This window comes from Varroa jacobsoni, unplaced genomic scaffold (assembly GCF_002532875.2).
Source record: "Varroa jacobsoni isolate VJ856 unplaced genomic scaffold, vjacob_1.0 scaffold_608, whole genome shotgun sequence".
Taxonomy (NCBI): domain Eukaryota; kingdom Metazoa; phylum Arthropoda; class Arachnida; order Mesostigmata; family Varroidae; genus Varroa; species Varroa jacobsoni.
In genome coordinates this window covers 105,679-130,390 of record NW_019213510.1, presented here as the reverse complement: position 1 = coordinate 130,390, position 24,712 = coordinate 105,679, and the positions used below count along the sequence as shown (strand labels likewise).

General features: G+C 40.8%; 1 protein-coding gene and 2 long non-coding RNA genes across 11 annotated transcripts; 2 read left to right on the top strand and 1 right to left on the bottom strand.

Moving 5' to 3' along the window:
- Positions 1–11: 11 nt before the first annotated feature.
- LOC111261892 (uncharacterized) lies at positions 12–9,928 on the top strand. Its single transcript, XR_002681271.2, has 3 exons — positions 12–456; positions 7,587–7,726; positions 7,958–9,928. It is a non-coding gene; the product is annotated as an uncharacterized LOC111261892 (long non-coding RNA).
- A 774-nt stretch (positions 9,929–10,702) lies between these two features.
- LOC111261891 (uncharacterized) lies at positions 10,703–22,422 on the bottom strand. 9 transcript variants are annotated; one of them, XR_002681268.2, is made up of 4 exons: positions 15,283–15,390; positions 14,596–14,921; positions 11,326–11,874; positions 10,703–10,979 (listed from the first exon to the last, which is right to left on the bottom strand). It is a non-coding gene; the product is annotated as an uncharacterized LOC111261891 (long non-coding RNA). The 9 variants fall into 9 exon arrangements; XR_002681270.2 differs by having other exon boundaries at positions 15,262–15,373; XR_015311724.1 differs by having other exon boundaries at positions 15,326–15,371.
- LOC111261889 (uncharacterized) lies at positions 22,362–24,542 on the top strand. Its single transcript, XM_022835727.2, has 2 exons — positions 22,362–23,087; positions 23,506–24,542. Exons 1-2 carry the CDS (start codon positions 22,362–22,364, stop codon positions 24,067–24,069), a joined length of 1,290 nt encoding a protein of 429 aa, XP_022691462.1. The 3' UTR covers positions 24,070–24,542.
- Positions 24,543–24,712: the final 170 nt, after the last annotated feature.

The window sequence follows — 24,712 nt, the reverse complement described above, 5'->3', positions numbered from 1 at the left end:
CCGGCCTGGCTCTCCGTGCCCCACTACTGCTTCCTTTCGGCCGTGAATATGCGCAGCCGCACACTGAATTTCTGTACAATAGTGATAAATATAATCTCTTTTCAATTTCAGTTCTGAAGATGTTCATTCGGTTGCTCATTCGTTTGGTCTTTCTGCGGGTGTGAAGGCAGTGGTCCGTTCCTTAGATCTGTGGCAGTGTATAGCAAGCAACAGCAGCAGCAGCAGCAGCAGCAGCAGCGGCAGCACTCTTGCGACACCTCGAGCTTCGCAACGGTTTGCCCCTCTTTCGGCCGGGAAGAACGGGCTGGTGGCAGCAATGGTGGGCGACGGATGAGGGAATTTAAACAGGAGGAATCTAAGGGAGGTGGCGGGGGACGAGGAGCTCTAAGGGAAGGTACAACGCGCTGCCATTTCCTCTGTCGCCTCCCTCAAGCACCGCTCGCACATCTTTAGAAGGTGAGTCACTAGGGGGAAAGAGGATGGACGCCGTCGGGTGGCGTCTCTTGTCTACCCTCGCCATGATTGCGAAACGGGTAAGGGTACACGGTCCGGATAAGAAATGCTGCAGGGGATTGTTTGGAAGAAAGGAGATTTTAACAGGATCTGACGCCGAAATACTTGAAATGAACGGATCGAAACCTAAAGGATGCCAAAATGATCAGAAAGACTGTAGGGAAGGATGGAAAAGGAATCAATGCGAATCTGCGGTATTACAGTGGCAAAAGTCTCTTGTGCCGGTAGCAAACAGGCAGAGGACCCACCCCGCCCGTTTTGGCCCTCCTGGCCGCTGCCAGGGCGTTCTCTTGTCGATCTAGCGGGCAAGCGATTGTACACGGTGAAGGGCCCATACCCACTGTCGGGATAAAAGGACGCTTTTTAGCGAAATTTTTTCATGTGTCGGTCCTGACGGTGACGTTTATTATATTCATTATAACCGCCATCTATAGCGATTATAGTTTTGAAACCTAAGAAATTAACTAGTCGTCTTCAAAATATTCGTTCTTAATTCGCAGAAAAGCTTTCAAATAACTTTTGTTTTAACTGAAGTGCTACCATTAAGTATAGCTCAGCTGGTATTATTAGTAAGCATGGATCAAGCGATACTGGTAAGTGTAAACCCGCTAAAAAACCGCTAAAATGAGCTACAAATGGAATAAAAGATTGCGCTGATAAAAGTTTCCAAATATGTAATCCTTCAAGACGGCCAAAAAGTTCAAAAGATTTAAAAAATCCACAAGAAGCCTCAGAAAGCCACCAATTTCTGTAGTAGAAATCGCAGCGAATGGTAGTCGTATTAAATAGATATTTTGAGTAAAAGAATGACGCTCTCAGCAACCGTGAAAGGTATTGTTGAAATCTCTGCTCTCATCCAGATACAATTTGAAAAATAAAGCACAGGAAAAGTTTTAATTTACGTACAGTGCCATATATATATATATATATATACATATATACTGGTTTGTTGAAAAAATATTCAGCACCTTTAATTCAAAATAGAGGCAAATATTTTTTCATATGTTGAAATAATAATATAACTAAACTAAATATGCGCTATTTTGATCTATGATGTTCTATTTCTTTTTGGTAACGCCATAATCTCATCACTGCCGAACCCCTATTATTAAGAGAAGTGATTTTTGAATCCCTCCATTGAGACTAACCTAACAACATAAAAGAAGTTCTACAGAGATCGAAATGAATTGTCGTTTAATAATTTAAGACTCGCGCTACACGGAAGATGCATTCCTATCCGAGTTCCGCCAATGTTCATTAAGCTGCTCAATATGGCCATTGGTTTGGCATTATCATGGTGAAAGACGACGCTTCCTCCGTTCAGTAGTGACAAGTTGCTCCAGTTTTGTTAGTTTTTGCCCGGCGGCAACAGCTGATAATGCACGATTCCTTTGCAATCCCATTAAACACACAGCATCATCTTCGTTTGGCGTCACTCTGAGCTTTGCGACAGATTGTATGGAGCAATTGCTTCGTTTTGTGCATTATTGTCCTATATGATCCTGTTTTTTACTATCTGTAATGAACCGCCTTAAAAATGGCTGGATCTCCCTTGGATTGGATGGGTTTCTTGGCATACCATAGATGCTCACGTGTCCGTGCTAACTTTTCACAATAAGTCCATCAACTTTTCCAAAAACCACCTTTCACATCGAAATTTTTAGAGCGAAAGCGATCTCGTAGCTTGCCGGCCCCTAGTTCGACTCAGCTTAGATTGGCACCACTGCAGCCGACTAGAATAGCTGTAAGTATGAAGCTTAAAAGATGAAGAACTGCCTTTTTGGTAACGGGACCTAGGTGCATCGCTATGCATCTTGAAGGGTAATTGTATACTAAAATGACCTACTGCACTATAGATCCAACTAGAAAGCCCACATCTGAAAACATAAAGCATTTGCTACTGCTATCGATAACTCGCGTCCATGTCAGATCGAATGCATCCATGTCTAACTAAACGTCTTGAAGAGCCACTAGAGAAACGGACCACTTCAACGACAGCTTTCCTCTGCAGAGCGTACACGGTACTGCCCCTTCATTTCCGATAAAGCTAAATAAGGACGGCTAAACAAATCGCAACAGAAACATTCAGAGGACAATTTTTCGTCTTTTCGGCCAAAATGCATCTTTTTTTTTTAGCTCCCTGTTAGCTTCTTAAAAAAAACTTAATCAAAATATTGATTCTGCTTCCCGGTGATAGACGTTTGCCTCCTGAGAGACGCGTCTTTGGACAGCGCGTCATAGACACATGGAATGGGTTAACTCGAAATCAATTGAATGCTTACAAGAATGAAGCTCCTTCTAGACTGTCCATTCCAAGCCCAGGTGTAAAACTCTAACCGATGTTAGGTTATCTCATTTGTATCTGGAAAGGAAACTGTAGCAGAAAAAAAAAATTGTCATATGAAATAAAACAATGTGCTAAAGGAGAGCTATTTTCAGTAGACGGCGAAGGACTCTGCGCTCGATCTATTCATTAAGCTTGACGTCCTGTTTGTTGATCGGTCCTGTAATGTTGAAGGGGAAAGCGCTCAGCGACGTCACATTCCCAATAATCAAGGGCCACAATAGAATAAAGTTCCACGCGGAATTTTTAATAATACCGATTTGTAGGAAAAACTGCCCCGCTATCGTTTCCATTGCCATATGCCCCCAAAGTAAAACCGTTTTCTCACGAAAGTTTACAAACTCGACTCGACGGTAGTATTCAAAACAGCTACTAGGAATATTCGTACTGAACCGATGGAAATAGACAGCAGTTACTACTAAATACTAGGAGGTTTTTTTTTGACTAGGAGAATAATAATAATAATATTTTATTGTGTTTTGCTTTGTTCTTAAAGATTTATGTTGCATACAAGTGTTTATATTTTATTAATATAGAAGTGAGTTGACTACCTAATTAGTCGATTTTACTTCAGGACAGCTTGTCCAGAAGGAAGTGCCCATAAAATAGATTGAAATTAATTGGTTTCTATTTTTCTAACTGCTAAATATAAATTTTATTGCAAGGCTTACATCGTAGCAAAAGTATAGTTCGCTTGCTTTATAATTATAATTTTCCTACCAATATACACTTTGATTCTGTGTACGTGAACTGAAAATGATTTATTTTATGGGTCAGACAAAAAGGACAACTTTTTTTTGCCGTTACTCAAAGTATCTGATTTTGTCAATTTGATTAGGGCAGCATAGCACGACCAAGTTACGATCTTATAATGTGGTGATACAAAAGACTGCGAAAATAAAGCGAAGGCCTGCGTGAAACACTATGCGACGCACTACAAAACATGAGGCAATTACGCCAATATACGTAAAGAAAAAGAAAAATAAACATTTGCATACGAACTCGGTCCCTTTATGAGCGAAAAAACGAGCATTAATCTCGGCCAATGGGTAATAAGTGAGCATCACGGTGCTGGTTATGTCGGTTGCATGTTAGTCCTCGTGCATTTTATGCACGCTAGACTGGCACAATAGATCGAGTTGAGGTGGACTAGAAAAATTGCAGTATTTTTCTGGAAGGCTCCAAGTCAGTTGCCATGGAAAATCTTTACGTTGAGGGCGTTCACGGTTCGCTGTAACGGCCCGTAGCAAATCGTCATGAAGAAATACCTTCCTTTCTCTCAATGAGAAATACCTTAGCGCGTTTCGTCTCCTACATTAGGCAGCCTGGGAGGCAACTGTGGCAGCGTCAAGACTGGCCTTTTTTTGTTCATATTTTACTGGTACGTAATACGCACCTCGGTGCTTCTTTGCTGAAAAAGACGTCTTTTAACACGTACATAAGCATTCGTCGAATTACGCTTGCCAAAGAAGGTTCGTTGTTAGCTTGAGGGGGCATAAAACGGCATGCCCATATGAAAGCGAAAGGAATCAAGCAACTATCAACATTAAATGATTTTCACACAATGGCCGAAATGCTTTCTTTAACCTAACCTTAACGACTTGCTGTATCAACATCCCAGCCGCTATTTTGGTGGACTTATCCCTACGCAGGTTCAAAACAAGGTTACGTGACGTACTCAAATGACAAACTGGAAAAGGCAAATCACGTTTGAATTAATTAAATAGTAATTATTTTCACCAAAAGGTCACTGCTGTGTTAAAGTCGCCCGAAAGCTGAAGGAGGACTTAATGACGAGTAGCAAATGGAAATAGTTCGAAACAGATATACAAAGGCTGAGGATGGTGAAGGCGTTGTACTTCTAGCTATTTTTAGCTACATATCCTCTTCAGCATATATAGACCGATGAACCTAGAAGAAGTGACGGCAAAATCAAAAGTATAACCGTGTTTAAGGCCAAGAAAGGAAATTATCACTGCACTTTAGAAAACTGTTTTCTTAGGAAATCCAGACCGTCACCAATGCTAAAGCCATTTTAATACCGTATGAGTATTCGGGTAGCAACAAGCTAATCACAAAATAACTCTAGAGCATGAGTCTCTAGAGTCTAAATACACAGACGACTTGTGCGCTGAACTTTTGATAGCTGAGCTTGTCGAAAACTCTGAATGGATTCGTGCTCGTACCTGAAGCAGCTGCTGGGTTGGACACTGCTAAACAGTAGCGTTTAGACTGCGGCGTGTCAAGTGAAACGCGAAAAAAACTGTAGTCAACCGTAAAAAAGAACGGGTTCTATGACGCTATTTTTTTTCCCTAGTGATCATACGATACAGGCCTAATTAGTTAGAGGGATAATGTATCACGATATCGATACGAGAAAAATGTTGACACCCTTGTTTCACTGTTGTCAATATTCATCAGTAACATCGTGTTGACCCGCCGGAGAAAATCGTCGATTGTGTCTGGTACTCGCAGTGTTTTCTATATATTTTTTCAATCTTGAAGAAAGCCAGCCGAATCTTAGACAATGTAAAAGGGCGATTGCTATAGACAAGGCGAGCGAGCAATCACGGCGAGAGTTAATTCGTTTACCCTTAACTCATCGTAGATAGTAATCCGTTGTAACGGATAAGCGCGTCACCAGCGGTAATTTCACCAAAAACTTTATACTCAGAGTTGGACATAAATCTATTTTTTTATTTCCCGTTTTACGCGATCACTTCGAGTGAACGCTCCCTTTAAGAGAGCTTCAAAATTCACACAAGCGGTTAATAAACGCTCAGTCTGCTGAACCGTTAAAGGGTGATTTACTGTTTATGTAAGCACATAGTAAAACGCGAGACTTCTACCACCTTCCCATAACTTCTGTGTATAATAGCTGAACGATTTGTTACCTGTTGCTACTATACACTCGCATGAATTTGCTTGCATGTTGACTTCAACCTCAGAACGCTAGTGAGGTCGTTAGAATGGTATCGTGTTATAATACTGTTTGCGACCTCTGTAATCGCAACCCGTTATCATTAGTCTGTTCTACATCATATTGTGCCTTTGTCACGTAATAATCTATGTTTGTTTCTTAAATGAATCTGATTCAAGAAACGTCAAGGAGCTTACACTCCTCTTGGATACGTCGGGGGTGACAACTTCGACAACAACAATGTTTGTCGACACACTGGGCAAGATCTAAGTATCATTGCGCTCGCGAAAGCCGATGACTGTAATTCATCTATTGACCCACTTATCTGCCGTTCGAGATCGTCATTACTTTGTCACACGAGAATCTCTTGCAGCAACCTTTGATGAAAATTCCCAAGCTAAAAGCAGATATTTATAATTAACAAATGGGGAAACAACACTGGAAAGGCATATAAGAGGTACGCGATCACGAGACCGAACGCGCGCGCTCCATGACTGTTCGCAATAGTTAAGTCTAACAAATTTCGGAGCCGGAAAGCTATGAGGTACCCCAGGTCGAAGGTTAGCCAAAGAAAAAAAACTATCTGTTCAACCGAAAATATTGGTACATTGAATGCTGATACGTTTGACCCTTGATATGGCAACCGTTGGGTAAGACACCGTTTAAATGCAGACTCAACATCCCGACTGCACTCACGTCCTTCCACTGAGCCCGAAATAAAATTAGCTCTCCCCAGTCGTACTATTATTTGCCTTAAGCACTTGTCAGCTATGCAGACCAGATAGTACATTACCCTTAGCACATATATATATATGTGCTAAGAGTCAAGTGTTGACTAAGTTCAGACATTCGTGAAATTCAACGTTAGAGCTGTGATTCGGGTGGATTAGTAGATTTTCTGAGAGCAGTGATAATGCTTCTATTACCAAAGCCGGTTGAAGACGACTTACTGAAGAAGAAGGCATCAAGCCACGTGTATAGGTGTTCGCATACGATGCCCTAGAACAACGTCTTATCCTGAACGCTGATGTTATCCGGCCGCTATGGCAGCTGACATATTTTTTTCGAGTTCCATACTCATTGGTTTTAGTCATATTGGCTTTTAATGGGTTGTCGTCCATAAGTACCAATGAAGTGGCTAGGGCCTATCCCAGGTGGCGCCTGTCCCTTTCGTCACATAGCAGATGCCTCATGTTCTCTAGCACATTAGATTATTCTGTAGTGAATGATTCAATTTTTTCCCGTCTGTAACTTTTAGCGCCATATTTGGTACCCAACATTAGTACATTGTGTGACTACCTCTAGGATCGTAAATGCACCCGGAGGCACGGCAAAATGTATTAGTTCAACCAAACCGTCGTGCAAGACCGTAACAGAACGGTAAGTGAAGACAAACGATGCATTTCTGCATAAAGTCTTAAAGGCGTCGATTGAACTTGAGCCAATCAATTACTAATTGCGTAAACATAAAAAAATCGTCTCTGTGGCGATTAAAATTTTGTAAAAAAACGTTAAATGAAACGTGCTTTTCTGCGGCTTAAAGCCTTATACCCCTTATATATATATAGAAACACAACAGATTTCTATATCCAGCTTACTTCTAAAGGTAATTTAGATGACTCATGATGCCGCTTGAGTCCAGTCAATCTCTGGACGGTCAAAATATCTAGTGTGGAGAAAGCAGTATCTGTTTCTTCCATGCTTTCTTATTTGCCTAGAACAATAAATGTATACAAAAACTCTCAATTGCAAAATTTCGTGGTTCGCTATGACAGAGATAATTAACATAATACCGTTTATAACTTGCAGGAATAACACCCAAAACGGATAAGAACGAGTACAAGGGATTTATCCACCTCGCAAAAGGAAAGGCCTATTCCCTTACGCTTCAATTCACTATAAAAGTAACAGCAACGTAAGGCATACGAATCTCGTGAAAATGGGAATCAGTAGGTAGCTTTCTGTCCGGTAGTTTTGTTAAGTGTTATTTCCTCGCCTTTGCTGGTACTATATATATATGGTATAATTAAGTGGCATACGTTGAAGTCGAAACTCATTGCTATCCGACGCGTATGTTACCTCATCATTTTGTTTGTTGTCCGCCGTTAAGCTATCGAGTTGATTGGTTCGAGGCAACGCCGAAAGCTGAGGGAATTGCTTTTTCTGCTTATGAATTTCAGACTGACCGACCGATAATGGCCATTTCGTTTGCGGCATAAACTGACTGTTCTTCTTTTCTAGAAAGGGCGTAAAACATTCGTACGATTTCCTGTACTCGTATCTATTCACTCATCTAACGCGTAAACAACGAAGCAGTGTGTTACTTCGCAGCCATTTTGACCCAACTTCTATTGTGACACTTTATTTAGCTTGAAAAAAACCGTATTAGTCAAATATATCTGACAAAATTCCCTAGTTTAATTTATACACCCGGCCATGTCCTCCCCATGGATACCCGTAGCGCGTTGTGTGCATCAATCATGCCATACTTTTAGAAACGCAAATACCTAAATCCGACCCGCCTATGCTTCGTGATGGATAAGTAACGCGTTCTTAAGACAATTTTTAAACGATCTTCCGTCGTTCATCTCGTACTTCCTCTACAAATCGTCCTATTACGTCGCGCCAAAGGTTGAAAAGTGCCTAAGCAGTTTGACTCGGATGACTATACCTGGCTAAAGCCAATAACTCAAGCTAATTCGAGTTGACTCGAGCCGACCTTCAAGGTTATAAGCTTGGTTTTAATGAGTCAAGGACAACGATAACAGCAATCTATATACAGGTACCTCATAGTATTGATGAAGCTAAGGGGTGCTTCGTCGTTGTCCTCGCTCATACAATATACGTTGATTTTATTTTTGCCTTTCCCAACATTCAACTTGATGGAAATATTAAGTGGCAGGATGCGGTGGTCCAGCAGATAACATCGACTAGAAGGCTGCTGGTTCGCCCCTCTGGACTTTTTGACTCTTACGTCGCACGTAGATGGAATGAGAAGAGCAGAAAGCAATGGCGCCGCTGCTTTCTTGCTATCTCTGCCGCTTTCTACCCTGAAAGAGAGCGGTCCTTGTTATACGAGATGATCGTTACTGCTTAGCAGATGGTTAAATAATCAAATCTAGGATAACCCACGTTAAAGTACGATAGGCTAGCTGTTCTGCAAGATGAAACGCAATCTCCGGATCAGAGGGATTCCGTCGGAAGAGCGGGTCTGGGAAAGGGCCGCCACGTCGGAGGGACGAATGGCTACCCGCTTGGCATCGTGCAGTACCTCATCAGTGTCGCAACACTGGGTGAGGCCTCGGTCGTCCGCCGACAGCAGCCACTTGGCCGAAGGACGATCGATCGAAAAGCTGAATACACACGTCCCCACGGGCTCGCACAAAGACACACTCTCGCGCAGAGATACAGCCCAGTCGACAAATTGTGCGAGCATTACACTCTAGAAGAGTCCCAGTCCCGAACTGACGCGCAAAACCGCGCTCACGCAATTTAATAAGGGCAGGTTGTCTCGTCGCACTGCTCGAGGAATGCTCCCACCTGCTAGCTTTAGCAAGAAGAGGCACAGAGGCGGGCGACAGCGCTTCGAAGGGGATGATGCAGACGCGGGACGGCGGTTTGGAGGAGTTACACACATTCACTGACGATAAAGAAGTGCCGCGGAAAACACCGTCATCTAAATGCAGGTCAGCGATAGGCGGCAGCCTAGTCAACTATTTAGGAAAGGTAGTATTTCAGTCGGTTCATTTTTGACCTGTCTATTCTCCTGCTGACGCTTCCTTTTTTTTTTTCCTCTGACCGTTTCCCCCCCTTGTGCGCGGGGGGGGGGTGTTCGGGTGGGTTGACAACGAGAAGTAATGAGCTACGCTCGAGAATAATAAAACTACACGTAGACGCTGTCGAGGCTATGAGCAAAGCGTCAACATAGCAGGTGACATACAGACGTGAAACGAAAACGAATTAACCTTGAGAGGATAGGTGAAGACGGCCGCTTTAAGTATCCACAAAACTGTAGTACTTTTTCGCAGTGAATTACATTTTACATTAATGTTAACTATAGGAAAATGTATGAATTCACGGACTATATTAAAAAAAAAAAACGTAAAGACATATATATGTCTTCCCGTTTGTTTGCGAATAAAAATCATCTAGCGCTGTGTGTAATTTCTGTAATTATTTCCCCTCCGTAAAAGCCTTCTTCCCAACAATTTTAGCCGTTATGCCCCAGAATAAAAATAGCATTTTAATTAAGTCTACGGATATTCCACGGTTGCATATAATGCACTCATCCAAGTATGTAGAAAATATACGCGCGGCCTAGCGCGACGGCACGCACCCACTTGTACAGCTAGGACCTATAGGACAGCTGTTATAGCTATAGACACAATGCACGTCTACAGATTATTACCATGGCATGCAATTAGCTATAACTAAATAGCTATAACTGTAAACAGACGTCGCTCTACAAGCGACGTCACAGCAGCTCTCAGATATTCAGTTTCTCCTTCAAGAGATCCTTTGTTTTGAAAGGAACTTATCACTGGAATTTCTCTATTTTTTCTACTTGGCCCTGAACAACAATATTGTTAATCCGGGCAAAGGATTGTGCGTCTCGAACCACTGTGACCTGGTGCTCTGTACGGCAGTCTCGTTATATATATATATACGCTGTCACAGAACACGCTTAGCCCAACTTTATACGATATTGCCATGTCGCTATTATGAGATACCAAAGACAAAAAAAGTTTAATCGTACATCAACCCTTTTCCCAATTAATCGGAACTTCACATTTTTTGCTAGCACAATACACGAAACATACACGAGACTCTGTTCCTGTCGAGACCAATGCGTCATCAGTAAATAGTTCTACTACTGTTGCTGGCCTTCAAAATGTTTCTCGCGCGCAGGTTTAAAAAACGCTTGCTCGACCAAATATATTGTTTTTATTATCAAAATGAATCTTCGTATACATCTCGACTGCCAAATTTACAGAAAAGCATGTAAGAATATTGCTTGTTAACAAATTGAAGCCGCGTCTAAACATTGCCATGTCTATAATCTCATCCTTCTCTCCTTGAAAAGGAAGCCGAAAACATCTCATTCGGAACGTCTTCCAATTTTGAAGTGCTTTCATTTAAAGCAATTCATTCACTGTTGCTGCTTTACAATGGCTACACGCCATAGCTTTTGGCTGTACTTGACTGAAAAACAATCGAAATTTATATCGATATACTTACCCTTTTTATTTTCTCACAACTTCATTCACTATTTGTATACAAAACAACCATAATATAATGATTTTTGCTAAATCTGCGGCAACTATATTTCCACGGGGCAAAATCCCCAGAAATATTGATAACTATTAAAATATCGAAAAAAAAAAAAATTTAATTTTTAGAAAGTCACAGCTACGGATTTCCTAGAACGTATTTTAGGATGTTTCTTTTGATATACTAACAACGACTAAAAAGTAAAATGTTAGACAATTTTTTTACTACAAAAAAATACACTATATATATACTACAAAAATATACACAAAACACATACTTTTCTCGTGGCATAAGAAAATAGTCGAATCTCCGAATTTCGAGATTCGGATAGTCATCTTGCGTTTTATTTTATGTGCATACTCGTAGCTGGTACTCATAGTCCTCATATACTTCAAGTAACGTTCCTATCGACACGAACTCGGGACATACAACTCGGCATACCTTACGTTGAGAGCACATCGTAAAATTTTTATTTGTCCGAAGCAAATGCATTGTCTACGCATCTTAAAGAATCAGGTAATTTGTGATACAATAGCAGCAATAACTGTGAACGTTCCCGTTTTGCCATTTCTTCGGAGGTTTTCTTGGTTGTTTTAATAGCGCCCAGGTCAGTTTCAGCTGCAGTCAGTAGCCGGATTCTACTGTATGATTGGAAAATTGAATAATCTTAGCTGCGCTTGCGCAATTGACGCCTTTACTCCGTTTCCCCCCAGAAACCTCCTCCGTCCCGGATCATACGTCCCGGCTTGCCTAAGCTTTCTAGCCCTTCGTTTAATAAACCAGCAAACCATAGCGAGTGGCGGCAGGCCCCAGCAGCGGGGGTGACCTGCAAGTAAGTACACACTTATGAATATAGAGCTGCACAATCGGAAAAAGGGCCGCCAGTGAGCCCCCAGGCCATTATTGCAGCTGGGCTAAATAATAAATCCAGTGATAGCATCCAGAAGTTTTATGTCGAAATTCAATTTAGAGTAATAGAATCACTTCTCTATTCTGCTAGAAAGTAGTCGTCGTTCGATATTTCTGACGCATGATATACGTGTACGTAGAACTAACGAAAGTACGTACTAGTTCATACGGAAAATAGGAAACAGCGCACTCCGCGCCGTTTTTGTCGTGCTATTAAAATCGCTAACTTAATACATATTCATATGTATTAAGTTAATAATAATAAATAAGTAAGTAAGTAAGTAAGTATGAGTTATTCATAACTGATAGCGCACTATTCTCGAAATTCTATTACCTTGCTATAATTACATAGGCAACCATCATCGAAAAATTTCAAGTGGCGCCACCCATCTAACCTAACATTACTTCTATTCCTTCATTCGGTCTCAATTCGATTTTTCAGTGATAGAACTGACTCATACGTTAGGTGCAATACTTTGCTCTCGTTTCCGTTCCCGAATAGAAGCCTTATTACTTTGTTGCGACTATGCTTTGATTGCTGTATCCATACAATGTAACTGGTCCGCTTTCATATATCCGCGTCCTATTATATCCTGAGGAAATAGCCGACTCCAACGTATCTAAAATATCCAACTGCAACAAATTTTATTTGGCCTGCACTCGTTAAGTAGTAGGACTGAACCGCCCACAACCGTCCACGCGGCTTTAATATACATCTATGTTTTGGCTCAATCGCATGCGGTCTCTTCATTATCCCATAATCTTTTTAGTAAATAATTCAGTTGTTCAGAGCTCAGTAGCTCATGAAACCTTCTTCATTGATACGCTTAATAATTTGCCTAAAGAAAATTACCATTTTACCCTTCAATTGAACAGATGTGAAAAAATAATATTCAATATTTAATGAGAGAAACATCTACACGGATCACAGTGAGGCTGAAAAGTTATTTTTCAACATAAACGTCTAAAAATTGGCGACTGTTTCGTCATAAATCGTCTACTAGAGCTCAACCTATCGCCGAAATCTCATGCGCGTTTTACCTACGAATAAGCTCTACCAAACCCATAAAGAATCAGATTAACACGACCCATCTGCGTTCAAGACCACTAGAGATGTAGAGACTGATACAACCACAGATATATATACTTAGTTAACAGTTGGGTAGTTCTCCACACAGGGGTTCAAGATTCCAAATGTGGAGTACGAACGTCTGGACGAAGACCCAGTTTGCAGTACAGTTTAGCTTTTATCCATAAGACTGAAAAACGTTCATATTTTCGCATCTAGTTATAGAATAGTTTGTATCAGCTCATTTCGGATGCTGCCATGAGATTGTATAAAAGGTCGGGGATTCCAGTAGTTCTGTAGCTAATTTTCATTCATTTTCTGGTATACTTCCATATTTAACCTGAACTAGGGTGAGCGTAATGCTCACTCTGCTCCTCCAACTCAGACAATAATCGTTATCCATACATACTTGCTGGCTCAATTTCTGGATAATGTCCTTACTAGGTTTTTTTTTTTTTTTTTTCTGTGAATGCAACACCGTGACTCGCAACTGCGGCTTTGAATGTTATGCTATTTTTTGCAACCTATACCGGATTTTCAGCTATATCGAGGTTGTGGATACGCATCAGGTCAAGCTGTGCGTCTACCAATCCATAACCAGAATGCTAAAAAGGATAACAAAAGCAACCCTATGAAAATAACGCGTTCTACACAGGATGTTGTAAAATGAAATATTGCGCCAATTTTCTCACTGGAAGAGGATCCCCTTAGCTTCTGTTCATGCGATAATTATAGTTACAGCTTATCGACATGTTGATGCTTTTACACTGAATAGGCCATCGAATGAGTGTTAACAAAAAAAAAAATGTTTCATTAGCAGTCATTTAGTGAAACGGTACAACACTCGCAAAAATCTCGGCTGAAAATTCTAAATTCTGTTGTTCGTAGACGTTTGAACACTCTGGCCCCGTCTTCCTAGACCTCTCCCTTCGGTGTTCTTAGCTAGTTGGCATTCTTTGTAGTAGGAAGCATTCCCTTGGGGTTAAGATTTAAAATAAATTTTGTTGCTTGTTTATTCGCGGCGCAACAGTAGGTACTAAATGGTAGAAAAAGCCAATTGGAACTAAATGTAATAACAATGATGTACAGTTTCTGCATACATTTGCGGCAATTCTGTATAGGTGCAAAAGCAGTACGTGTTCTGATGCATACTTCCTTGCGTCTAATGCCGTAGTAGGAAACAATTATACCTAAGCAAGCGGCATAACAAAATCGTTGACATTATAGGAATAATCCTATCCAAATCTATCTTCTGACAAATATTCCCAACTTGACAAACCACCCTGATCTTCGCACTCACTACTTTCACTTCGGCTGACAATCGGACGGACACGGGAAGAGCCATATCTTCCTAAAATTTTGCCTAGCTGAGGAAAATGGAACACGCGAAGTCGAATAATGCTTTACACGTTTTCATCGTTGCGACTTCCGATCTGTTGATCCACTAACTCAGGTCCTTTTGGAAATGGAAAGGTGCTGGGTATTCAACAACAATATATAAAGACACTAGTAGTGATATCACGTAGCTCTCGGCGTTGTTAACACATATATCTGAAAAACGGTACTCACTGAACTGTATCTCCGTTACCCGTTTCGTTTAGCCATGTTGATAAAATCCCTATATATAAAGGCGATTGTCTTCCAATAGTGGACCCATCGAATTTTGCAACTAAACACAGGTGGCATCCATGTACTGCACGATCACTGAAGCCTTCCGTCATTTGTGATTCGAAGTTACCAAGCCGTTGCTGCCCGTCGCCTTCTTCGACTGATCGTCGATAGCTTTCTTCCTTCGAATTTGTAACCGTCAGCGTCGAATTCGCAAGACCGTAATATGCGATGGAGATACTGAACACTACTGTGATGTATTCTATCCTATCCATAGGGGGGGAAAACTTGGAAACAAATATTTTACATATATACGTTAGTACCATCATATAATATGCAGTCATGAAAATTTATTTAATAAATCATAATACAGTGGTCTATTTTTGTATTAGTTGAAATAATATTAGAAATGCCATACGGAGTGTGCCCCATTGACACTTGTAGGTAACATTGAGCAGATGGTGAGTTTCTGTAATATTTTTAACTGACACTTCTCAGCATGTTTCGTTAGCGCCTGCCGCAAAATAACAGCACAGAAAGGATTTGAGCAACTCGTGCTGTTGAAGGCGAATTAGTAAGGACATGATTATTTTGGATTTTGTACTGGTTAACTAACTTTCCACCAACCTATACTTCACAAGAGCGTACCCAATGAAAGCGCAGAGTTTCGTCTATCAGTAAGTACCCTTACTTTTCATGACCAAACATTGCTTAGAGCTTTGCCGTATGATGATTTCCTGAGTGATGCTTTTTAAGTCACTTTTATTTGGCTCAAGGTTGTCGCTAACACTCTCAGGCCAATCGTTCATCTTACTGTGAAGGGACGCAAAGTCCAAAGACCATTTCACACAGCGTATGCGTCATATTACGTTAAACGGCTTAAAGGGGTGTTTTAAATGAAATAAGTCAAGCTCCAAAAATGATCATTTGACTGGCAGCTTTAATTGATTACCTCAATTTACATAGATAACTCAACGAACGAGCTACGTTCGCACAGATAGAGAAACCGGCTGATTCTGCATAGAGAGTGTGTAACTTACACACACGGGCATACAATAGTGGAAAATTACCATATCTTATAACGCGTTCTAAGCCTCCGCACTGTCACATACTACTAATAAGGGTTATCAGAAAGATCTTCCAGGAGAATTGAGAAAGTTTTTCACTCTCAATAATTTCGTATGAGTCACACGGGGAACCGGTAGCACACGAGCTCTTTGTTCCATACGATAGTAAAACAAAAACGCTTATCCTGTCATGCCAACCATAATTTCTCAATAAACTTCGATAAACTACAATAAAAATGATTTTTTTGAGTCCGGGCAATATTTATATTACTCTACATGCACTAACTTTGAAAACCATCATACCTTAATACTAGTATCTGTACCTTCTATAGCATTAATGTGTGGTAACGCGTGTGTTCAAAGCTCACCAATTATCGATGTTGGGCAACAATTTCATAATGTAAGTTAGTAACATTTTCTTTAAGAGAAAGGAATATTTCTCTGACTCTCCGACCAGATTCTAACAGAGGTCTAACAGGACCCATTTTTCTCGCTCTGATCGAACACTTTTTGTAACGTGCGGGTGCTACAGACGTAAGATACTCTGTTCTGGCTACTAGTAAAGAAAACGGCGATATTATCATATTATGCTATGCTGTGCTATACTAGCTATACATATATTTATATCAGTATTGAAGGAGATGCGTGAATAGCTTGAGGCGTAAATGTTCGAATTTTAAATGATATACTGTTTATATATGTGAAAAAATGAAAATTGACTATACCCCCTGGACATCTAAGTTTCTCGTTGCCAGTATGGTAGACTTAGTAATGCCTAGATTGACCTCTAGCCATCTTACTTCTGTGACATGCCCCGAATTTAACTATGTTTTAATCTTGTGAGCCACATTCTGCGTTCCCCCTAAATTATCTTGGTTCTTGGAAGCACGGCCGTCCCCTCCTGGGGATGTTCCTTCATGAGGCAAGGCTTGACTGGCTTATCACAAATGTGTTTAACCAACTTATGGAGTCCAAGGTTCTTGCCGATCTCTCCTTACTAACAAACCCAACAGACGCCCTTCTCTCCACAAGCTTCCAACAAAAAGGGACTCTAGGAGTTAAATTGAGAGCCAGTGTGCCAGGGTCGTCTAAGATGCCTAATGGCAGCGTTCATATGTTGCTTAAAAAGGGTTGTTCGTAAGAGAAAAAGCTACATTGCTACAAAAAGCAGTCAAGCATTAATGGAGTAGTAACTTGAAGTTACACTTAACTGGTCATAGCAGTAATGGGAATAACAATCCACCTACGTCAAGCCGTATTATTCGCATCGCCGTTCTTTGGAATTTAGCCCATCTGCTATTCACCGCAGTCGCGCGAATCGTACATCCTCCTCCTTCGAATAAGTGAGTAGAAAATTTGTTTAACGTTTCCGTTAAACGTAGTCCCAAAGTAACCTGCGGGTGTGTTCTAAGCTGACAAGCTGAGTAAATACTTTCGAATTTTACGTTTGGTGCTGGTGCTATGTATAACCTTAGAACACACATATCAGTTACCGAGTACAAGCCATTGGCGAAATAATAAACCTACTAAACATTCTACCTTAAAAACTGAGTCACTTTATGATAATATGTAGATTTCCGCTGTTATAGGGGGACAGGGACGCTCAAATCCTTGCGGTACTTAAATATTTCGATTCGAGTGTTACTAATTGGTTTAAACATGAGCGGACGCAGTCCTGTTAATTATAGCCTTCAATAAAAGTCCTGTACATTGACTAATCATAGCCCATACTATTGTTGATTAAAGATTAACGTAGCTCGCTTTAAGGATAACATAAAGTCGGCGATCAATCTTTGACTCTTTTGTTGGTGGATATTGCATTTTTGTGCAGGCATCAACTCACCGATTATCTCAATACAATCGTCGTTACAACCGATTTAACCATTACAGCGACACTGATTATCAGAGACAATTCCACTCTGACCTGTACTAGAAATCATGAGTCACAAGCGCGTCTGAGCAGTGACTGCTTGCAATTCCGTTTCGAAGCTTCCGGCTGCTATTTCGTACCTAAGGTAGGTAATTAACTGTAAGGCAAGCAAATGGTTCAATCCACCATAAAGGTAATTAACATGGCTTAACTCAGGGTCTACAAAAGAAATTTCATACCTCCATTATATGCTCTTATATGCACTAGTACGTGAAAATTTCCCTTGATAACATCCAACTCTACATGTTTTGCGCTAGAAAGATTTTTCCATTTGTTCACGTATTGTTCCGATGCAACCCTTAACCATTATTGTATGATTTTATAAGAATGTGTTTTCGTTGTTTTTATATTTCTTCATTCAACCATACCTCTCCCATGTACTCGGACCAGCGGCTTCTATATTCAATCAGAGGTTCAGCTATTCAAGCCGACGACTTGGTAGCTCGTAACCTTTAGGCACCGTCAGTCGTATAGCAACGTATCAGATAATATCACTTTATCGCTTTTGTAGGATATTTTGGCATACAGTCAAAAGCGTCAATAAACAGGTGTTGGTAATTTAGCTAGTTTTGGTATCATGCTTCGACGAATTTAGCCACGGTAGCCGTCTATTGAAATGGTTTTGGTCACCGGGTTAAATTTAGTCTGAGCAGATATGTCATGATCAACGCGGCTTTCCTTTAACAAATGATCTACTTAAAACACGTGTTGATAAATGCGGATAATACAGATTTTCGGATGAATTTAACCGCGGTAACTATTTTATTAAGAATGAGTCACCGGGTCATATTTATCTAAGGCACTGTATGTATGTCATCAAATTTCTCGCGTCAAAAATCAGAGAAGCCTCTCTGAAAGATGTGAAAGTTTCCTTTGATGCGGTTTCCTATTTACATTACGCGTCATTGGAAGCTTCCACCTCTTTAATTTTGCTCCAGCACCTTTCCGACTTAGAACAACGCCACAGCCCATGCAAATGGTAGATTCTAGCGGCATTCATATTGCATGAAATATAGGAAGTTTTCAAAATGTTAAGTCAGCCCAGGACATAAACTCGCTCTGAGACAATTTTCAATTTGACTAAAAAAACAAACGTACAAAACCACGATCATCGGATAAAATAGGAAGAGGTGCACTATGTTAACCTCTATTGGCACAAAAGAGTACGATTGCGGGTTACTGAAAACTTATCCGTACGACATGCTACCAACATCAATGATAATATTAAAAATAATAATAATAATAATAATGATTAAGTAGGTATAGGACCTACTTGGGTAGCCAATATAAAAATCAATGCCAATTTATCCATCGGATCCCAAAGAGACCAATTGCAAAACCCTCATAATATATTTGAGCTCCATTACTGCGTCTATCTCTAAAGATATATTGGTATAATGCTCCGAGGGATCTTTTCACGGTTACCGAAATAGGTTATATTGGTCACAGGGTAAGATCCGTCGGAATATTAGCACCATAATCGACGAACAAACTAGGTGCTGTTTAAAAAACATCTTTAAAGTGGCTTGCATGTTTAGCATGTCTTTCCACAGCCTTAAAATTGTAAAGAGTGCTCTGCGAAGTCGCGCCAAGAAAGCTGCCGGCACCTGAGACGTTCAGCTATTAGTCTTTATCCGTCTTAGAATCATCTGCTGTGTGCATGCGGAACCCCTAAAGTTTGAGGCCTTCATGGGCCTAATGACTTGGCTAGCGCGGTGCAGCGCCCGGACGATGTTATCAACGGTCACTCTCAACAGATTGTCAGTCACCGGGTTATATTCGTTCGAGCGCCTGTCCCGATAATCGACCAAATTATTTTTTTTCGCCTTGAAATTGGATATGAAACTACCCGAAGCTGTGCAGTCGCGTCATCCGTGTCCTGAATCGACGCTGGTTAGATCCAAAAGCAGGTTCCTCGAATAGGCGAACGAATGCTTGGTGGATTCTCAACAATTACTGGTAATTCACCGGTTTCGCTCGTCCATGCGCGAATTGAGCTCGCAGCGGTCAGATCGCCTAGCATAGACACCAAATTCAAACATAGCTCCTTCCCTCTTTTAAGCTTCCTGATTTGACAGTGTCTGACGCAATGCTCCGGCGAATCTCTCTACAGTTGCTTCTCTGTATGCGGTATGAAAGCCACTGGGTGAGATTCGTCCGAGCAGCGCCACCGTATGGTCATCGCCACCACGACACGTCGTCGTCGTCGTCTTATTTTGTACTTGCATGCACAGCCGCCACGTGAAGCTGCTCTAAAAGATTGGTTATCTAAGTGACTTCAACACTTCACACGCACATACTGTTATCACCGTGTACCTGAACCTTCAGTAGCATGTTTCGAGCAAGCCTTCTTGATTCACTGTTTGCTAACATCTTCCGTATAGGGTTGCACCCTTCTCCATATAGAATGTATGCCTAAAAATGTTAGCTTCAATAGTTCTAATCAAATCACCACTCGGTGCGCAGATTTGTTCTCGTTTATTCAGAACGACGTGTTCTTCGTGCGTGTTTTGGCTGGACATGCAAAGCTTCTTCAACTTCTCCTGAAGTATCTCCATAGCGCTACTTGTGCTCTCGAAATCGTGCGGGCAATGCATGAGAACTTCTATGAGCGAATTACCAACGGATTAACTTGGTAACATGCTCCGAAAAATCTCTCAGCGGTAACTTACATAAATGATACCGGTCACCGGGTGAGATTCGTCGAAGCAACAGTCTGCCGTATCCATCAGAGATGCTATCTACTGTTCAGACGGTACATTGTTTCCAAACTAGCCTTATTGCCGTTAAACACGCAAATGTTTAGGCTGGCGGGCTTCTATACGGGAAACCGAAGTCTGGTGGCGGTTCATGCTGCATTATACCTCACTGCAGTCCACTGTTGCTGGATTTCGATCCTTCACTAACACGTACCTGATCTCGGATAATCTCTTTTACAAGAATTATATATTATACACTTGAAATAAATAATCAGAATCTCTCAAATTACTTTTAATGTTGAGTTCAACTCCCGGTTGGCTAGCTGCTATTATTTATATTGGAGATAATTGTATACGGTTACACTCGATTTGACAACACCATTGAAGGGTAATGCTTATCGGATAACCGTAATACGTGATAGCGCTTGATTATTTCTTACCTTCTTTATCTAACTCGTGCAAGCATGATTTTCTTACATATGATCGAAAATAACCATTATCTATGGATTGCAACTGGGTAATGCGAGTTGTTTAAGTTTCCCTTTGGATAGCCCTTGTTGTATGGAGTCTTTGTAGCTAATAGCACCGATTATTGAACCAGCCGGTTATCAGATGGTCACTATGGCCAATATTGAAATATCTGACAAATATTCACGAACCAGCAGGACCAGTTAACTTTCTTACATGTTAGTTCTACCTTGAGAACAATGCAAAGATTAACAATAGAAGAGACAACTGTAAGGAGTTCGTGTCCCACCAAAATTTGGGCACAAGGCCTCGCCGAATTTGTCCGCGGTGAACTTCATATATGAAGTAGTTCACCGGTTTGAATTCGTCGAAGTAGATGTGCCCTAATCTACTCTGTATCTAATACGGAAAAAATCGTTTCCTCAATATAAACCCTGGACGCTATGAAAGACAAATGTACATACAATACCAATAGCCAAACTGATATGTTTTAGAGGTTTCAGTATTGACTAGTAAGTTCAAAAACTATGTTTTCCATGTTTCCTAAAAGATGTGAAAGTTCCCTATGATGCAGTTTAACATTCAGATGACGCGTCATTGAGAACTTTCACCTCTTTAACTATCAGCCTATCGATAAGCGCGGACAACTATCGCTTTACATTGATTGAAGTGGGGCAAAACGTACAACCGCTTAATCCTTGAATATCTACACATACTTCATCGCTGGTACAAAGGTTAATAATGTATTTTTTGATGAATGAAATCATTTCTTAAAGTGATGCGGCCCGCGTGTGAAGACGTAAACATTTCATAATTGTTCCAACCTTTTTTCCTCTTCAATTGATTTATTCTCTTGTTTCGTCGCATAGCCATCTATAAATCTATAAATGTGGTATTAGTGCTCGATCTTCTCAGCTTGGTCAACTTCTTAAGCCCATATATTAATCTTCTTCTAAAATCGGGGATATAATCTTTCTTTACTACTATCGTAAGCCATAATAAATATGCTTATACCTAGGAAAACGCCATCTTCATATAATCTCTCCGTGCTCCCAAGCTATCAATGATCATTTCGTCTCCTTAGCAAACAGTTTGTTTTGAATTTTCTTAATGCCGAGTCAGATATCTTTTCCAACTTCTGAGTTTTTCTCTCTGTGCCATACTCGTACGCCATACTATATTGGCACATATTATTGACAAACAGCAGAAGTTGTTGTTTTGCTTAAAACGCATATTTGGTTTTGATGAAGTCTATAGCACTGCCAAGCTTGAACCAATAATTTCTGGCTCTTTAGAATCAAAGTCTTAAGCGTCAAAGTGACTGCGCCAACAAAGGTCGCAAGCCTAATTTATGAATTATTGAAAAATGAAGTCCAGATTTTCTAGATAATAGGTTTATATTTCACCATAATCAACAGTATTCATTACACTTTATACCATGTTCTGGCAACATTTCTCGTAGGAACTAGAACGTCATCAGCAACCATCCTGATATACCTTATACTTCGATCACTAACTTACCTTGGTCCATACTCTAGTGTGGAGTCAACTAGGGCCAGAAGAATGAGGAACAATGCAAATATTAAAAAGCGCTTAAACCGATTAGAGAGTTTCGAAGATTGTCGTTTTGTGAAGCCAAAATTATCGACAAGTTTTTGGAGCGACGCTAGAAATGGTTTTAGAAGGCATCGACAAACGAGTTGGTGTTTTCGACCCAACTGCTGTATCGGGACGCCGTGTAAGCGACAATGGTCTATAGGCGACCCAAGCGGTCGACGATCGCGTCTATGTCTCTCATCTCGTCGCGATTTAGTTCCAGATGTATTTATTCGAAGACCAAGACCGGAGTTATCGAAAATGCGTCGGAGCAAACTCCAAAATAGTCGTAAACGACATCAGAAAACGAATGACTGTCTTCGACGTAGCGGTTGTTTAGGGAAACCAGATCAGCGACAATGTTGTGCTGGTCACTGGCGGAGCGGCATCCAACTTCGACGGCCTCATTGTCGAATTCACGGGCGCTTTATGCGGGATGTATTGGATGCAGCGAATAGTACGTTGCAGTTAGGAAAACGGACCTGGAAAGATACGGCTGAATACATGCAAGAGATAGGCGAGGTTTTAAGCGAGAAGTATAGACAAGTGAAAGGGACCTTCAGACGCCATTTAGCGGAAATCTTTCGAGATGAATATGCCGAAGAGGACATTGCGCAGGCAAGGGACTTTTTAAGCCAATACGGATTTCACCTCTCCTCCATTCTCCTGTCGGAGCTTAACACTACTATATGGGTATGTAAAATATATCAACAAATGGAAGAGCAAGGAGCGAGTTGCACGCTTGTCTGTAGGTTTGTCTTTCGTATACGTATGGTCGGTTTGTTAGCGGCTATATTGCAGATAAACAATTTTATAGAGCAGCTGGAAAAGCCAACGGCAGAAAGGTACTATGCTCCTGTAGTAATCTATTAGGTCGTCCATAGGAGTCTTTCGATCCAGAGCGAAATGGAATAGGCATAACATAGAAGCAACTGAAAAGTTTTGCTAAGAATATGCGAAACAATAGCGAAGCAATAGATTCGTGCCTAATTTTATAAAATGGTAAACATAAAGGAGCTAATAGCAAAGCAATAGATTCGTGCTTAATTTTATAAAATGGTAAACATAAAGGAGCTAATCTACGCGATTATCACCTGGTTTGATTCTGCAGTTTGAGCACATCTCCAAATACGTGTCGGTGCTGCTAAATCCGAAGTTTTTAAAAAGTCCAGCAGAAGGAGAAGAGCAACTTGTATCTGGTGAAGTTCGCGAGCTCTTTGAGTTCCTCAATGAAGCATCAGTAATCTTTACTCAAATTGACTGGGTGCAAAAATATGCTCCGGGTTTGCTTGTGAACGCGTATCTAGACGTCATCTTCAGGAATAAGCATCGTATTATACTACGGTTTTTAGAAGAGCAAATAATTCCAATAAGTTCGAAATGTGGCCTAATTGCACGCTACAGTCTGGAAATGACCTTCAACGAAGGGACTGTGTACGCAACTGAATTAAAACTACTAGAACACTCAGCTCGTACAAAGTCTCAATGTACCTCTGCCCACCAGGGAACTTCTCACACTCAAATATGTCTCGATGGAGAGGATTTACGCAGAGTGCGCGGCAGCGGGCCCACCACGCTCTACGGGAAAGTCAAAGTATATCTCTGTGTCAAATGGCAGGGACCGTCCGCCAAATACATTGCGAAGAATGGAGTAGGACGACCAATTTTCGTGTGACACTTCGATATATATATATATATAATACACGATGATGCACTATTTTGCACTGCAGAAACCAGAATGACCGAGGCAAAATGAAAACGCGTAAAGCATTATAGAAATTCACAATGTATTGTCTGGGTTTGATGTGAACGTGCCAGTGGGCATTGGTCTCAATATTGTATCTGCCGTTTCTGAAAGTCGCGGAGCGCTAAAGATGGCAATAAGCGCCTGTGATATCATTATGCTGGCTCCTATTCAGTTTTGCGTCCGAGATGTTTAGGGGCTCAAGCATGTTAGTTAGCCATCGAAAAGGGTCAAGCCAATCTTTGATTCGAGCAGTGGGAAACGAATCCGTGGGCTACATTGAAGTTGCTCCAGTGTGTATTAGTATCGCCCACCAAGGTCAACGTCAGTGAATGGACGACTATATCTTACGCCCACCAACCATCAGCACCGAACAGAAACGACTATCCTATAGGAAACATCAATATTGCATTTATTATTCAATATCGCGTTTATTTAACATTTAGCTTACGTGCAGAGATTACTATCAATGAGAGATTACTACTACAATTACTATTCGTGTAGTACGTTATACTGCAAAATGTTACTAGAGCAATAGCAGAAGGTGTTGCAAATTTGACTATAAATAGATATT

What these genes read in the sequence shown, in the direction of transcription:
- LOC111261889 (XM_022835727.2), top strand. Translation starts at nt 22,362, where the DNA reads ATGAGGAACAATGCAAATATTAAAAAGCGCTTAAACCGATTAGAGAGT. An exon ending in AGCTTAACACTACTATATGG is followed by an intron (nt 23,088 to 23,505) that starts GTATGTAAAATA and finishes TTGATTCTGCAG; the next exon opens with TTTGAGCACATCTCCAAATA.